The sequence below is a fragment of the Poeciliopsis prolifica genome, unplaced genomic scaffold (genome assembly GCF_027474105.1).
Source record: "Poeciliopsis prolifica strain line A6 unplaced genomic scaffold, Auburn_PproV2 SCAFFOLD028, whole genome shotgun sequence".
Taxonomy (NCBI): domain Eukaryota; kingdom Metazoa; phylum Chordata; class Actinopteri; order Cyprinodontiformes; family Poeciliidae; genus Poeciliopsis; species Poeciliopsis prolifica.
Genome location: NW_026562403.1, coordinates 5,259,833 through 5,276,149, shown reverse-complemented (window position 1 = coordinate 5,276,149; position 16,317 = coordinate 5,259,833). Strand labels below are relative to the sequence as shown.

Below are 16,317 nucleotides of genomic sequence, written 5' to 3'. Positions count from 1 at the left end.
GCATAAGTGTGTAGAGAGCTTTATCCACACCTGCAATCGAAGGTGACATGTCTCAATGGGGATGATTCTGAGAATGGGCAGTTCAACAACCAAGTCTTTTGGTTTGCTCTTTATTAAGCAGTTATTCTCTATGTCCCAGTCGGCTCCCTCCAGATACAGTCCAGACACAAAGCAGCCTGAGACCACTGATACAGTTAGTCTTTAAAATTACTCACTAGAAAAAGCTGCAAAAGATGAATGTCTTGGCACATTACCTTTTCTGGGCCTGTCCAGGATGTCCTCCTCACTGCGGAACTCGGTCACTTCTGTGTACAACGTAGACAGATCCAGCGGCCAGCCGTTTTTCCTGCAGGCAGCTTGAACCAGAGCAGTCAGATAAGACTCTGGGATGTGAAGTCCTGATAGCCACATAATTTTTGGTTCTCCATCATGTACCTGCCAGGCACAAGATTCACACATCAGACACAAACATTTTAAGACATAATATAAAAATAAAAGCCTTTGCGAGGCCCCACACGACCCTTACAGCCAAACAAATGTACTCGAACCACAGCAAGTACTGCACGTAACCCTAAACAGTGAAACATTATGAAACACAGTGGTGGGAGCATCATGCTGTGGAAATTCTTTCCCTCACCAGAACAGCAAACCTGATCAGAGATGATGGGAGGAGGAATAGAGGTAAAATACAGGACAATACTGGAAGTAAACCTCTTAGAGGCAACAAAAAATAACTTGAGACTAGGACAGAGGTTGAACCTCCAGCAGTTTCGATTAAAGTATACATTTATGTGCTAAGCAAACCCATTCAAAGATATGAAGACCACCCTATCTATGTGAGGTTGAACCGTTTTGTAAAGGAAAATGGACAGATTACTTTACGTTGAGATGTGCAAAGCAGGTAGAAAAAAAAAACTCAAAGAATCTGCTACTTTAATCGCCAAAAGTAGCTTAATAAAAAGTTGAGTAAATGCAGCTAAATTGCACAGTTTAATTTTTATAGGTTTTTACTTGTCAAAAAATGCAAACACCTTTCTTTCCACCTAACATTTATGTACCGCATTTTTTGGTTTTTCTGATAAATTCCTATTGAACAATAAGAATAATGTTTCATTGCAAGGCACCAAACAAATGTGGAAAAACCCAAAATATCAAGGGTTTGGTTTTAACTATTAATGCATATGTTAAAAAAATTACATATCAGGTTATTTGAGCATTTTTTTTTTTTACCCAATGGTAATACAGTTCGTAGCGTCTCTTGAAGTGGATCATCCAGTTCCCGAGGGACTTTAGAGTCTCAGGTGCCAGTTTCTTCCAGATGCCAGGAATGTGGCCATTGAAAAGGGCCCGAGCCACTTCATCCAACTCACTGCTCATTCCCACCTCACCAGCCAACGCCTGGGGGAAACAAGGCATCCGAAATGATCTAGAGGTGGACTAAAGGGAAGACACAAAAAATGCATGGCTCCATCCTCACCCTTTGCAACTCAGCCAAAGACAGCTGCATGCGAACCACCAGCTTGTTGAAGCGCTCTATTTCCTGAAGCAGAACCACAGTCGTTGGGGAAATGTTTGTGCCAAACTTCTTACGAATCACGTCCATGTCAAACAGCTCGGGGAGTTTGTTCTGGATGTCCTGGGCCACCTGACTTATTTGCTCTTCCCTGGTAACATTTCCACTAGATTCGCCTTAGGAATGAGGAAAAAGTATGTGAAGGATAAACCAACAATCATTGCTTTCTCAGTTATTTTACAGTTTAACAGTTTTCATGGGAACAGCATACTCCAACAAAATTTCCCAGTGAGAATCCAGTAGAGAAACACCAAATTATACCTGACTGAGGTTGAAGGTTTATCAGGTGAGTCCACAGCTCTTTAACAGCCAGAGTGTAATATCCTATCTCTGCGTTGGAATGAAGACCCATCACCTCCGGTGTGTTTGCCAGTGGCATGTTCTCAATCTCATCTGCCAACACATGCCAGGTTAAAGCTGCGAGTGCAAGAACATAATAAAATATTTTCTGTCTTACAAAAGAGTGCTTAGGCAGGAGCTGACCAACATATACTGTCTTTGTGCCAGTTGGAGGGATTTTATATTCTACATCTTTGTTTTTGAAGAAGTAAAACTGCCGGAAGGTATAGAAGAGGAAATCTCCAAGATACTCATCCATGTAGACAGTCAAGATCCTGCGGTCAAAGCTATCGATAACGCGCCCGCCGTACATCACCTAACAAGACATTGCACATTTAATACTTTCAGACAATAAAAGGACATGTCATGAACAACAGTGTTGCCTAACCTCGCCAATAAGATATTTCAGACTACCCCAGGGGATGTTGATGTCTCCTTGGTCATATGCTTTAGTCAGGTAAGTGTTCAGGATCTCCATGCACACCTGTTAAGCAATTATACTGATTCAGCTACTGAAAGGTTAAAAGTGCATGTCAATGTGCCAGGCAATTAAACAGTTAGTCTTGCAGCACTTACAAAGAAATCTGAATCGCTGAAGTCATAGGACACATTCCAGCCAATCTTTCCGTACTTTCGCCTCTCTTGAACCACAGCATGGAAGAAGGCCAACACATACACCAAGCTTTTGAACACAGGGTGTTCGCATTCCGACAAGCTGTCATGTGAGATTTTGGAGTATGTTGCTCTCATGTTCAGCTTGAGACCGTTGGGAGGTTCTGTCACAACCTACAAACAATGTCAAAGGCATTTACATATATTTCTTGAAATGATTTGTTTTAAAATGTCTGTGAATATGATTTTATTTTGCTAAATACTTTAACAATAATAAAATTTTATTTGAAAGCATGTGGCGTTCTTTTCTGGCTTTCAAACATGTTGCGCTTGGCGTCTAAGTCATATGATCGTTGGATGAGTTAAAAAAAATTGTTCCAAAAGATAGTGTAATAGTCTATTGAACTATTACAGACGTTGCCCATTCAATATGAGTGAGATTGAGTTATTTTGTAAAACAGAATGAGGAAAATTTCCAGTCTTTCAATGTACAAATGTGGTAGAGACATATATATATACCTCACGAAACATGCAGCTAAAGGGGGTTCATGGGTGATGAATAGAAATGCACAATGTACATTTCAGAAGGCTAGGGAATGTGCTTCACCTTCAGAGAATTTTGCAGGATGCCAATAGGGAAATCCTTAATGGGGTTGGTTGTGATCCACAAGCGGAAGTTGGGGTTGGGTTTGGTGATTCGCTCTAAAGCCTTCTCCAGCTCTTTCAGCCACTTCACTAATAGATGGCAGTTCTGCAGCATCAACCACTGACCACGAGAGGCCGCCTTGTCCAACAGATCAAGCGCCACCTACATGATAGGAACAAAAACCAAAACTTCTTTTAAACAATGTCCTATTAATAAGTATACAACATAGATAATGTCCATTACCTTGTCTTGTCCTTGACCCATAGCGAGAAACTTGAACTTGCTGCCTCCAAAGCCTGAAGATTCTGCCAGTTTCATCAGGTCAGTGGCCGGGTCAGAGCCGGGGCTCAAGATAAAAACGATGGGAGAGGAAGCTGTGCTGTGTTCGTAAACCGAGGCATAGCTGATCACAGGGGGCTGCACATATCTAAGCAAAAACACAGAGTCAAAGTTATGAAATTTAATATGGATTTTTCCATCAGAGCGAATTCTTATCTAACAATTAACACCTGTGCACTATATAATATACTTTGGTGATTTCAGCTTTGTGGCTCAGTGAGATAAATATATAAATATAATCCCTTCCAAGAGAAATTAATCATTCTACTTAATATTTTTGAAAGTCATCAAACTTGAATGCAGTTAAATTATTTCACGATGAGGTTAATGGTACAAATGCACTATGAATAGAAACAAACTAGCAGGATATTTACGCTGCTGATAGTGAATCTGCGCTGTGTTTCCATTTATAGCATAACTGAAAGAGTCTCACTTCTCGCCCATGATCACAGTGACGTAGTCGGTCACACCTCTGAAGACTCTGTCAACACGGAAGCAGCGCAGCAAGAGCAGCTTCTGAAAGTCTGTGAGGTTCTTTTTATATTTCATGGGAAACGGGGCCTGTTCTGGGGCATCCAAGTCATACCACTGAGGGAGGGAAAAAAAAAAACATAATGAAGATAAAACTCATTAGTTTCACTCAATGCAATCTGCCGAGATTGAGCCGAAATGACTTTTTTACAAAGTGCCTTGAGACAAGATTTGTTGTGAATTGGTGCTAAACAAATAAAATTGAATACAGTTGACATATTCTGATCACGCTGATGTTACTTGGGTGACTTACTGATTTCCACTCAGAGGCATTACTCTCGATGTCGTCAGTCAGCGAGTCGAACTGGTCAGGAAAGAGCTCTGAGAGTTTCACAACATCCTCCCAGCCCTGGTCAGGAAGCCAGTCACATGGCTTCTTTTTAGAGCTTTTTTCCAGAGATAGATTCCCTTTACGCATTTGATAGGGAAAAGAAAAAAAAAGTGCTTTGAGGACTGAATGTGTTCAAAGATATTAATTAGTGTCACGTTTTTATAAATGGGTCACCTTTTATCAGAAATTCAAGCTCCTCTTGGGGTGCCCTCCCATCTGCCTGTTCAATCTTGATTGTCATATTGAATGAAAAGAGCAACTTGTGTCTCTCAAACAGCCCTACCAATATTTAAAGAATGAGAAAAAATACAACTTAAAATGTACACCTTAAGAATGTGACATTATTCCAAATCATGTCTTTTACCTGTGCAGCCGTAGTTATAAACATTGTATGTCAGAGTACTGATGATGTTCTCGAGTCGTTTGAGAAGGGAAGAGTCAGGCCGAGCTTTCCGTAGCGACATGTCAAACACCTTCAGGTACGAAGCGAGTGAATATTGGTACATGCTGTTGACCAGAGCCATGTCTGTCAGTACAAAGAACAGGATGGCGCCACGCTTTGCTGCAGGCCTGTATCCATCTCTGAGTTTATCAATGTCCAGCGATGTCTTCTGAGCCAACTTGAGTTTCTCGAATACCTGGCAATAAGATAAACAATAGTGCTGCATTCTTGAATGATTTAACTGTAGCAAACCTCGCCAAAGCTAACCTCAGTGGATTTCAGCTTCGTTTCCTCAAGAGTCTCAACAAGCTCTGTGTTATCCAACATGTTGCCCGTAGATGTGGCTAGCTCTCTAAGCAAGGAGTCGCCCAGGTTTTTCAGCAGTTTCTTATTGTCGCTGGTCTCTTGGATCAATCGCTCACGTTGTTCCTCCAGTTCCCTTTTCTCAAAGCCCATGATGACGCTCAGGAGCTGGTCTTCAAGACCTTTAAGTGTCACTGTGTGTAATATCAACACATTTAGATTTTCAAAGACAATCCACTTAGTCCTTGATAACATACAGATGACAACCTCAGTTGTCATAGTGTGGGTCATACCTGTGTAGTTAATGACAATGGCTTTTCCAAACACCGCTGGAGAATATTTGGGATTAGACAATTTGGTGTTGAGATAAAGTTTAAAGTTGGGATCATAATGCACCTCCTTGTCACCCAGCATTATGACCTGTCGCCCCTCAGCTCCTTTCACATTTTTCTCCAAAACATTGTCAATTACTGGATCGATATACTCATCTACATCTTGGAAAAGGAAGGGAGAGCCATATTTAATGGCCATCTCCAGCTGTTTCAAAAAGTCCGGATCATTGAAAGATGAGATCTGAGGGAAAAGATGTTCACAGATGTTAGGAGTAAAAGCAAAAACCGATACGTTCTAATGTTAGCTCAGTTGCTAACTACAGCACAGGCAAAATAAAATAAAATTAAAAAAAAAATAATAATAATAAAATCTCCTTTTCCATTGTCTCATTATGTTTTGATAAATTTGTGTGTAATATCCTATCAGAAAGGTTTTGGTTGAAAGAGAATAAATTTATATCTAAATTGGTCAAGGGAATAAATCATTGTGGGCTAAAATGCACATAGCATTTTTACTTATTATCTTAGTTACTGACTGTCTGGATAAAACTATGATGTAGAAATTTGATAGAATTTAACTATACCGTATGCCAAGAACAACAAAATGACAAATTTGCAACTCAAATGAAATTTCTTGAGAAAAAAATGTGATCTTGTAAGAGGCATTCACCTTGTGAAAATCCATTCACAAGAGAATCCTTTGTTAAAGGATTCACAACTGCTTTAACAAAATATTACATAAATTAACCTTTTCATTTCTAAAATTATTGCATTCATGCTAAAGCACAGAAAAAACTGAGTGGACAAAAAGAAACATGTACAACTGCTCTCTTCTGTGACAGCAGATATATAAACATCAGTGACAAATAAAAGAAGGTTCCCATTTTTTTTTCTGTGCGACTGCAAAATTTAAGAAAATTTTTTTGAAACCTTTGGAGGTATTTTGCACATAACATCTTACCTTGAGATTGTTGCTTTCCTCCTTCTTTCTAACCCAGTTGTATGCTTGCTGCTGAGGATCGATGCACAAGGCGAATCGACTTCCTCTTGTTGTCAGGATTCCATTCTGCACAGACAGCTCATCAGGAGGCAAACCCTCAGAGCCCCATCTGTTGCATAGGTTCAATAGGCACAGATAGTTTTGATCACTGAGTTTAAAAAAAACTAATTGATCTACACAAGTTATTTTGTTGACAAGGTTTAAATTGTCTTGGCCTCAGTGGATCACATTTCTGATTTTATCTCCCACCCACCTGCTGATCTCTGTTTCATCAGTAAGAAGGCTTTCCACTTTGAAAGGCTCACTCAAGGGGATGCCTCTCTCCTGCACATCATGAACCCATACTTGATACACCATTTCATTCCTGAAATCCCAGCTAAAGGCCCCTTCGTAGCTCAGGAAAGCGGCACACACCAGGCAGTCCCCAAGGAGGCGCACACGCCTCTGCCTCAACTCTTCCAAATCTGTGTTCCACCTAAGGTCCGTAAAAAAGGTTCAAACAGGTATTCAGTTTTAAAAACATATCCTATATTTAGAAAATACAGGACATATGAGAACAACAAAAAGTTACGGTCCATTTAAGCTAATATCTTTCGACTTTGGCATCTGATTGTAATGTTTTAGAACAATTGTATTTCTTGCATAATTGAACCTTTCATTTTCCGAGCTGAGTCCAGAGATGAGTTTGTCAGCGGCTATAAGCCTCCTCTCCATGAGTTCAGCCTCTTCTTGCAGCTTCTGCTTTTCCAGGATAGCGGCTTCGTACCTCTCTTTAAGACCTTGCAATTCTGTCTGAATATCTGTGAGCTCTTTTTGAATGCGTTCCAATTCCTTCTTGCTCTGAAAAAAGTCCTTCTCTAGGCGTGCCACCTAAGAACAATAAAAAAAACAAAAAAAAAAAAAAAAAAAAAACATGATGTATTTTTGATTCCAACTGTTTTTTATGCAGTACAGCAAAAGGGGAACAATGAATTACTGAATTACTTTATCTCTCTTGGGTTTAATTTCCTTGGCGACGTCACAGTAGCCTACGATTGCTTCCACAAACTTGAGCATCCCTGAGCCAGCTTTGCTGATGGCTTGCATTTCCTCCAAACTTGTCTGTAAGTTCTTTAGGAAGCCTGGTCGGGTTGAATCATATAACATTATACAGTTCAATGTGGACTGCTGTTAAGACATAAGCAAGGCATTATTTGCTGCTGATGTTGTGTACTATCTCTTTGTTTTAATGTCTACGTGGACCGTGAGTGTGTTGAATAAATCAATCAATAAACATCACTGTTAGTTTAGTCGCATTTCAAGGCAGGTTTTCCAAATATCATACCATCTTACCTTTGACTGTCCTGACCTGGGGATTAGATATGGCATCACAATCCATTTCCATTAAGGTGCGAAGGAAGTTGGCTTCAGACATCATCCCCCTAGCTGACTGCCAGCTGATTTCCTTGTAGCCACGCAGCACCAGAATGCACTCACAAACCACTTGCACTTGTTTAGGTGGCTTAGCAAAAGACCTAAATGACGTACCAGTGAGAAAGAGACAGTTAACAGAAGAAGACTGATTACGAAATAATTAAAATATTGTTTCTGATGATCAATAGCTGTCCAATACTTCAGCCTAGCCACACAATTTTTTTAGGCTATCGTCTTGTTTTCTAGTTCTGTGTTTTATCTCAAGATGTAGCTGGTTATACTGGCTAATTTTAGCATCCGACAGCTATTATCATTATAACAAATAATTATGTTAACAAATTCAGATTACCGGATTTCAGTCACATCTGATTTTTCCAGGTCTTGCAGGGCAATACGAGCTGCCTCCAATGCTGGCATAGCTTCAGCCAAGGAACTTTCAGCTTCTTTCTTCTCAACAGCGATGACTTTGTTTTGTACTTCAATCTCCTTAGCTTTGTCTTCAGCCAAGGTTCTTTTCTCTTCAGCTAAAAGGAAAAAAAAAAGTTAATACAGTAACACTATTGTTTTTAGTGATACATTATAAATCCATACACCTCTAGAGCACATACTGTAGCTGAAAGATGCAAGCAATTACTGACCTACTCTTGTGTTTACGGAAATGTTTTCCAGCAGGGTTTCACAAGCTTCCGACTTTTCAGCAAGGACAATCTTCTGATCTGCAAGCTTGATATTAAGTTCAGCCAGCTGGTCGCTGGCTTCCTTCAGTTTATCCAGCCCACCCTCTAAGCGCTTGCATTGAGCTACAAATGTAAAGAGCAGCCTCTAAAATTATCAGTAACATACTAACACAAAGCCTTTTGCTTGTACTGGTCCACCAAACCAAGTATCATGCTTAATATTACATCCATATCTTCTTACCTAAAATAAATTTGTCCTTATCCTCCAAGAGAGTACAGTAGGTGTTAATAAAGTCCAAGTAGTTCTTTGGAGTAACAAAGTTATATCGTCTGAGTTTCTGCAGGAAAATGTTGCTGTATTCTTCAACATTGGTATGGACCATGCACACATGATCTATGACTGCCTCAGTGAGAGATTCAGGAATCATGGGGTTTTCACCTGTAGAAAGAAAAAAAACAGAATTAAATAGGTAGAGTGAAGGAACATTCTTTTGACAACTACATTCTTGGAGGACAGTAAAGCCAAAATCAGAATGAATTTGAGGAGAGGATATACTTCATATATCTTTAATATTGTTGTGATGACACAGTTTTTCTTGAAAATGTGAGTGCTTCTACTTACAAGGAATCAGTGTAAAAATGGTGGACATCACCAGAGCAGAAATTGCAACCTCATGCCTGAAGGCTGCCAGCATGTGACTAAACACAAACACAACTGTTTGTGTTTAGTCACAAACAGTTGCTTGTGACAAAACTAAAAAAAATCTTTAATGGATTACAGGTAGACAAGGCTCACCAAAGAGCCAACTCAACAGACAAACCACCAGTTTAGCCTCATGAACTCAAGCTATAGGCTCCAGACTTTGATGTTCGCAAAAGACAGCTGATAAATTCTGCCATTCACTCATTTTTCTTTTATGTCTTTTTTTATATAGATTTTTTGGATTGGCAAGTATGGAAATGAGTATAATGACCTCTATGGGCATGCTTGATTACAATTAAATAGTAAAAGTTATAGAAACAAATCCCTCCTTCCTCCTTCTTCCTATCAGGAGTTGGATTGTGGGGGCAGCAGCCAAAGCACAAACACTCGTTTTTTTTCCTAAAAAAAATTCATTCAGAAAATAAATGTATAACATACCAAGGAAAGAGTGAGCCACTGCTTGCAATGCTTGTCGAGGCCATGGGAGAAACCAATCTATCACAGTGTTGTTCATCAGTCCTTACAACAGATTGTATATAATTAGTAATATGAATTTCAAAAATTTGTAAAAACTAAATGTATATGTCACCTGGAAAGTTCCTGCAGCGTGTCCTTAGAGTGTCTCCTGCTGGAGACATGCCTAATACAATGTGCAGATTGTTAGCACTTTTACTGACAAAGTATTGCCACACGCTCTCTTTGGAGGGACCTGATCCCATTTTCAGAGCCTCTTCACGAATCTGGTTCAGAACAGCCTCCTTCTCATCATCAGGAAACAGTGCAGGAACTATGCCTATAAAGAGACTTTCTGATTAGTGATTATTCGTGATTTCAGAGGACGTATGCCGTCTTGGTCAAAGGGATTTATCAAACCTGAGGTGAGCATGTTGTTGATAAGTTCCAAGAAGCCTTCCTCAGCAACGTGGGCATCCGTGAAAAGGAATACTATCTTCTTGTTTTCAATGCCAAGGTTCAAGTACAAGCCTTTTAAATCGTCTCTGAGGTTGGTCTCACAGTATCCTCTGCTAAGCGTTATCTCAAACACCTGACACAAAGTTTGTTTCTGTTACTGCAAGTGGTGAGTGAACCTCTAAACATGTTGTATTTCTGCTTTTCTGTGCAAAACTTCAGTTCTTTTCAATTCAAATAACCTAATCATTTTTGATGACTGGCAATTCTTTGTCCTTAAATATTTGAATACTGGTAGAGACACACACCCAAAATACTTGCAGCTGTAACTGTAATTCAATTTTATATTTTATGTCTTCTTTCTAATTTGCAGTCATGTATGTTAGTCTCTCAAAAACAGTTCCAATAAATAGATTGAATTTTATTTGCAACATGAAGAAATATGAAACAAAGAAGTGTGTGATGTATGAACAGTTCTGTGTATGAATGTCTTAGTTATCTTAGTCATCTAAGCTGATGACTAAGATAACTATAGTCTTCTAACCAGAATTGAGGGTCGAGTAGACATTCACATATTCATATTGTACATTTGATATTTCTTAATAGAATTCAGCTGTCATAAATTTCCGATTAAAAACTACAGTACATGTATTGTTGGTTTTCGATTGCAAGTAGAAAATATATTACAACCTCACACTCTGCAGCAAAAGCAGCAAGCTTGGCGAGGGACTGTTTGCCGGAGCCCCCCACTCCGACAAGCAGTGCGTGGCCCCGATCAATGCGGACAATACGGTGAATTCGAGTCAGATGTTCCAAAGCATCTTCGAACAGCACAAGGTTCATCCTTGACATGGTCTCATTGTATTCCTCAAGAATAAACTGCAGAGTGTCAAAGAAAATAGTGTCATTGTTGTAACACATGGTAGTAGCTAATGGCACAAAGTATTGCATTATTACAATATTTAAATTCCGAAAGGACTTTTGGTGCAGGCAAAAACTCTCATTTGTGTCCCTAGACTTACCTCAAAGATTGCTTTTGAGGATTCATAGTCTTGAATGTCCTCGTAGTCCCTGGGTTCAGTTTCATTAAAAGCATTCCTGTAGTCCCCGAAGAGTATTGGGTTGGTCATCACCGCCTCCATTTCTGCCTTAAAATGTTCTTCAACCAGATTCTTTATGTGACCTTGGACCTTTTGGGAAAATATAATAAAAGCTGACAACTCCAAGATAAACAATAATGACACTCTCAAAGATTTGGATCTAAAAAACAATTACAATACACAAAGCTGGCAATCAATTAGTAGTGTTAATTCAACTTGCCAACGTCTTGTCAGTTTCATCAATGAGTCTGTCATGGAAGATTCTCAAGCACTCATTCCTCCAGACACGCACAAATTGGGTGACAGTCACAAATCTGTAAGAAAAGCAGGTCATTTTGGAAGGCAGATCTTTCTTAAACTGTCAGATGAGTAGGAGAATAAAACAGATCCGACATCTCTGGTTTGGTGATAACCAGTCCGTTGTAGACTCTTGACAGGTCTCTGAGGTTGAAGATGTAGTGGAACTTGGAGGGAGTCGGTGGAAGATCTTTTATGATGAGGTTGTAGAGTTCCAGGGTGCAGGTTGTGATTTTATCGCACACCTTCTGAATGCCCTCCTCAAATAGCTAAAATACCCCATGTTGCATTTTAATATCAGAGTGACATAAAATGGTGATGTTCTGTGTGTAAAACGTTAGTCTTACTTTGGTGTGTCCCTTGAGAATAGAGGCATAGATGAGGTGGAGAGACTCCAAAGATGGAAAGGGGCTGCTGAAGACGCTGAAGAGAGAGATGAAGCGTGGATCCACCTCATTCCTACCCCCTCCTGCCTTTCCCATGGCAGCAATAAAGCCGAGGTCTTTCAGGATTTTGTAATTAAGTTCTTTTCCTCTGTCATAAATACCACCTCGGTCCAAAAGCAGCTTTAGGAGTGCAATAGGCTGTTGTGTCCCATAGCTATCCACCTGCAGTAAAACAGGAAAGCTTCTTATACTTTCACTACCAAGTAAATAAAAAGTAATTCAGTAGATATGTTGGAGCACACACCTTTGGTATATTCATGTCATCAATAAATACCAGAAGTCTCTTCCCCATTGTAGGACCATATATATCTTTGGTCCTTTTTTCCACATTAGCCTCTAAGTTTCTCTGCAGATCCATTGACGTTGTTCTTGATGAAAAGTTGATGATCAGATTAATCTAGACAGAAATAAAATTTTCAGTCAGATTATACATCCAATGCCTTGCAAAAATACAGTATTTTTATGCTTTGGCTGATTTCATATTTTGCTCACATACTTTCCTGTATTTTACATACATTTTATATAATGGATCAATACAAAGAAGCACAAAACTGTCAACTGCAAGATTTATTGTTTTTAATATTTCCCAAAGATAATCTGAAGGTATAAGGTATACTTGTAGTCACCCCTTTACTCTAATGATTATAAATAAAATCCAAAAACCAGTTTCCTTCAGAGATCAACTAAAAGTACAGTTAATCCACATGTAATTTATTCTAACTATAAATATAGCTGTTTTGTGAAAGCTTCAGTTTGACAGACAACATAAGTTAACATCATCATGAAGACCAAGAAACACAGAAAACCAGTCAGGGCTGAAGTTTTTAGAAAGGTTAAAACAGGGTTAGGCTATAAAAAAAGATTCCTGGCTTTTCTTTCACGCTACTGTTCTTCAATAAGAACAAGGCTGGTGAAAAAAAAATCAGGAATAACTGAGCTAAACATGGAAAAAAATCTAAGGGGTATGAAAACTTTTCAAATGCACTATATGATTGAGTGATTTAAAGTTGAAATTACCCATGTATCAGGATTAATATGCTTCAAAAAGTTAAGAATGGTGGCAGTCTTTGAAGTGCCTGATTCTCCAACAAGTAAGACTGGTCTTTTTATCTTCACCATCTGCTCCAAGATCCAGCTGGTTCGTGTGGTGTCAACAGTTGGCACTAAGTAGATAAAAAGAATTTAGAGCAAACCTCAAAGGCTTGAAAACTTAAACTTGTTTCGTATTGTTTTTTTCAAATATGCATCTGCAAATACTGCTCAGACAAATAACTGTTACCCAGAATATCAGCAAACTTCATTTCAGGATTGTGAGTGTATTTTTCTACCAGGGAGCGCCAGGGAACCCACTTCATTTGAACACCATCGAAATGGAAATCAAACAGAGTTGGGAGGGATGCTGCATGAAGGCAATAATATGACATATTTGTGAAGTGTTATTTATTCTATTCCAGATGAAAGAATACATCTCAGCTTCTTACCTGGGATATCACTAGGCCCTGCCAGTGTATTTGGATCGTGCACGGCAGTTAAGCAGGAAAGTCTTTTGATGAACTCATCAAACTTGAGCCTGTCACTTTCCACCAACGTGGCTCCCAGTGAGAGGTACAGAGCTTCCAGGAAGTAACACTCCAGGAGATCAGGGCTGCTATCATCACCCACCAGCAGTGCATCCAGTGTTAAGCACAACTGAGTCACCTGAAGAGATGATCAAAACATGCAAAGTGAAATGAAACAGCCTGATCAAAACATGCAAAGTGAAATGAAACAGCCTTAATGGCAAACTGGTTTGAAATTTAAATAATATATTCTTAGAAATTCATGAATGCAGTAACATATTTGAGGAGAAGCCAACCTACCATATTCAGGTCTGTCTGAGGGACCACCGTCTCCAGTTTCGCTTCATTTTTACCGTCAACAATACCTTCTATAATCAATTCAATAGAACTGTGCACATATTTCTCAAACAGTCCACTAAGAGTCTCTTGTTCCTGAAAAGTAAATAACATTTTTATTAGAAATGCATTTTAAGTTAAAAAAATACAGAAAATACTGAATAAATCATTCTTAAAAACCTTCTCAGGTCGACTAGCCACCCATCTTTGCCAGTATGGAGTGTATCGCAGGTTCTTTGGGTCAACAAACACCATCCCACAGCGAGACACAGTAGCAGGGGAAGCATACTGCAAATCGCCAACCTGTGATGGCAGATTTTGTTAGACTTTTTGATAGTGTACAAATGAGGTGTTCTGCTTTCAGAAACATGTACATACAAACAAACCTCAAACAGCAGTGCACAATGGTTCTGTAAACGAATCCGTTCTCCATTAGCTAAAGTGAGGAGCTTGTTATCATCCATTACCGAGTTCATATTTTCAACCCAAAGGGCGTCGACATCCCCATCAAACAAGATGTACCTGGAAGTCCAATGCAACGGCTTAAGAAGTTTATCAGAGAAATATAATTTGCCTGTTATTATGAAAAAAAAAATGAACAAAAATGTTTGTCTCTACACAGCACAGCAGGTAGAGACAAATAAATAATTAGCAGTTTTATGAGCATTAAAAACTGACCCCGCAAAGTATTTGCTGAGAATGACTAAATAAAGATATGCACCAAAGATTTTCATTTCCCTTAAGTTTGAAAACCAAGTGGCGCCTTCTGCTCCATAATGTTCTGCTACCTGGTGCTTATCACATAAAACTGATAAAATACACTAAGATTTGTGGTAGCAATGTAAAAATATGTGAAAACGTTCAAGAGGTGCTAATACCTTTTAAGGCAGTATATATTTACCTTCGCTCTTTTTTGTCAGTAGGCTTGTTGATATCACGGAAGATGTTGGATAAAATCCCATCAGTCCAGTCTCGAGTGTCGGGGTCAAGAATTCCATAAAGTTCAATGACACTCATGGCTTTAGCGTTCAGTGGATACAGCTTCGTGTGTAGCCCCATTCTGATTAGGAGGTCAAATAGAAAACAACCTTTGTCCATACTTAAAATCCACATGAAGAAACTACATTGACACTTACTTAGTCTGAGCTTGACACAGCGTGCTGATCACAACGGATTTTCCACCACCGGTTGGGCCCACAACCATCGTAGTGTGTCTGGTCATCATTGTCTCATACATCTGCACTACCTTATCCACCTATCAGAATCCGGATAAAAGCGAAGTTTTAAAATGTCTCTTTGACAAGAGACTTCAAAGCGTTGAAGGGTCAAACAAATGAAGGCTACGGGTAAGATGAAACACCTGGTCAGGTAGGACAATATATTTGTTCTCTTCCAGTATGTACTCCACAGCATCATTGAAGTTAGGATAGCGAACACGAGGGCAGTCAAGTCCCGGGAAAAGGTCGGCGATCAGACCAAGGAACAAAGGGACATCCTCAAAAACAAACTTTGGCAGATTCATGTCTCTCAGAGCGCGCATCAACACTACGTCCTGTTAAACACAGAAATGCAACAATTAAATGACAAAGGTATACAAAAATATCTAAAAGTAACAAACCGTTTGTAGACTTTAGGTGTTGTATATTCATTTTAAAAATCCTCAATTTCTCCATTCAAGCTTGTACACATTTACACAGCAAATGGGTTTTTGCTATCAGAAAAAAAAAAAAATTCTTGACTGAAAGAAAATAATTTAAACCAGTCACAAGCAACAATCCTTGTGATTACCTCATGCAGGTTTGTTGAGTCTCTCTTTAACTCTCCTGCCATCACCAGGACAGACTTCAGAGCGCGAAGGCCAAAATCATAATGAGACTGCTTGGATAGTTGCTCACGAGCGAGCTTATAGAGGACTGTCATTTTCTTTGCAAGCACCTAAAATTAACAATATACTTAAAAAATTACATTTCAGAAATCATTTTATATTTTTGAACAATAAAAAACTCAAACATATCTCTGTTTTATGTGTTTCAAGATATTTCCTTTATACTCAATATGGAAAGAACTAAATTATGAATGATTAATTTTTCTATTTATTGTTATCTGGTTACCTTGGCCAAGAGGAATCCCTCAGAGAAGAGCATTATCTCACAAATTTGCTGTAGGTCAGGAACAATCACCACCACTGGCCTGAAGAGGGCTTTGACTGATTCTGGGAGCTCTGTACGTCCTGCGTAACCAGGGTTCATGGTGATGAAGATGCCCATGCGGTCATCCATAGTGATCTCTTGTCCCTCAAACTGAACACAGGATCAGAAGGAAGTTTTCAAGCATGTTAAAACCCATCTTAGTCACTGCCAAAATTATGTGCAAAATCCCAAAATTATTAAACTGTTCTTTGCTCAGTTATGCATATAGCAATTGATATT

The 16,317-nt window shown here is 39.1% G+C and overlaps 1 protein-coding gene across 1 annotated transcript in view; it reads right to left on the bottom strand.

The window, feature by feature from the left end:
* The window catches only part of dnah10 (dynein axonemal heavy chain 10), a 34,259-nt gene that overhangs the window by 561 nt on the left and 17,381 nt on the right, over window positions 1–16,317 (bottom strand). Inside the window, exons 34-77 of the mRNA XM_055048942.1 lie at window positions 16,000–16,188; window positions 15,677–15,823; window positions 15,249–15,440; window positions 15,025–15,143; window positions 14,790–14,948; window positions 14,275–14,410; window positions 14,069–14,191; window positions 13,853–13,984; window positions 13,475–13,691; window positions 13,273–13,392; window positions 13,011–13,156; window positions 12,238–12,390; window positions 11,895–12,155; window positions 11,644–11,816; window positions 11,471–11,564; window positions 11,173–11,340; window positions 10,841–11,029; window positions 10,115–10,286; window positions 9,831–10,034; window positions 9,680–9,760; window positions 8,780–8,977; window positions 8,500–8,661; window positions 8,211–8,385; window positions 7,781–7,962; window positions 7,433–7,569; window positions 7,101–7,318; window positions 6,702–6,923; window positions 6,410–6,557; window positions 5,410–5,689; window positions 5,081–5,310; window positions 4,736–5,009; window positions 4,546–4,650; window positions 4,294–4,448; window positions 3,943–4,097; window positions 3,414–3,597; window positions 3,132–3,332; window positions 2,489–2,698; window positions 2,301–2,396; window positions 2,057–2,228; window positions 1,835–1,966; window positions 1,478–1,689; window positions 1,231–1,398; window positions 255–435; window positions 31–176 (exon numbers count right to left, since the gene is read on the bottom strand). Of these exons, the coding sequence (XP_054904917.1) occupies window positions 31–176; window positions 255–435; window positions 1,231–1,398; window positions 1,478–1,689; window positions 1,835–1,966; window positions 2,057–2,228; window positions 2,301–2,396; window positions 2,489–2,698; window positions 3,132–3,332; window positions 3,414–3,597; window positions 3,943–4,097; window positions 4,294–4,448; window positions 4,546–4,650; window positions 4,736–5,009; window positions 5,081–5,310; window positions 5,410–5,689; window positions 6,410–6,557; window positions 6,702–6,923; window positions 7,101–7,318; window positions 7,433–7,569; window positions 7,781–7,962; window positions 8,211–8,385; window positions 8,500–8,661; window positions 8,780–8,977; window positions 9,680–9,760; window positions 9,831–10,034; window positions 10,115–10,286; window positions 10,841–11,029; window positions 11,173–11,340; window positions 11,471–11,564; window positions 11,644–11,816; window positions 11,895–12,155; window positions 12,238–12,390; window positions 13,011–13,156; window positions 13,273–13,392; window positions 13,475–13,691; window positions 13,853–13,984; window positions 14,069–14,191; window positions 14,275–14,410; window positions 14,790–14,948; window positions 15,025–15,143; window positions 15,249–15,440; window positions 15,677–15,823; window positions 16,000–16,188 (7,518 nt within the window). The remainder of the gene's footprint in view (window positions 1–30; window positions 177–254; window positions 436–1,230; window positions 1,399–1,477; window positions 1,690–1,834; window positions 1,967–2,056; window positions 2,229–2,300; window positions 2,397–2,488; window positions 2,699–3,131; window positions 3,333–3,413; window positions 3,598–3,942; window positions 4,098–4,293; window positions 4,449–4,545; window positions 4,651–4,735; window positions 5,010–5,080; window positions 5,311–5,409; window positions 5,690–6,409; window positions 6,558–6,701; window positions 6,924–7,100; window positions 7,319–7,432; window positions 7,570–7,780; window positions 7,963–8,210; window positions 8,386–8,499; window positions 8,662–8,779; window positions 8,978–9,679; window positions 9,761–9,830; window positions 10,035–10,114; window positions 10,287–10,840; window positions 11,030–11,172; window positions 11,341–11,470; window positions 11,565–11,643; window positions 11,817–11,894; window positions 12,156–12,237; window positions 12,391–13,010; window positions 13,157–13,272; window positions 13,393–13,474; window positions 13,692–13,852; window positions 13,985–14,068; window positions 14,192–14,274; window positions 14,411–14,789; window positions 14,949–15,024; window positions 15,144–15,248; window positions 15,441–15,676; window positions 15,824–15,999; window positions 16,189–16,317) is intronic.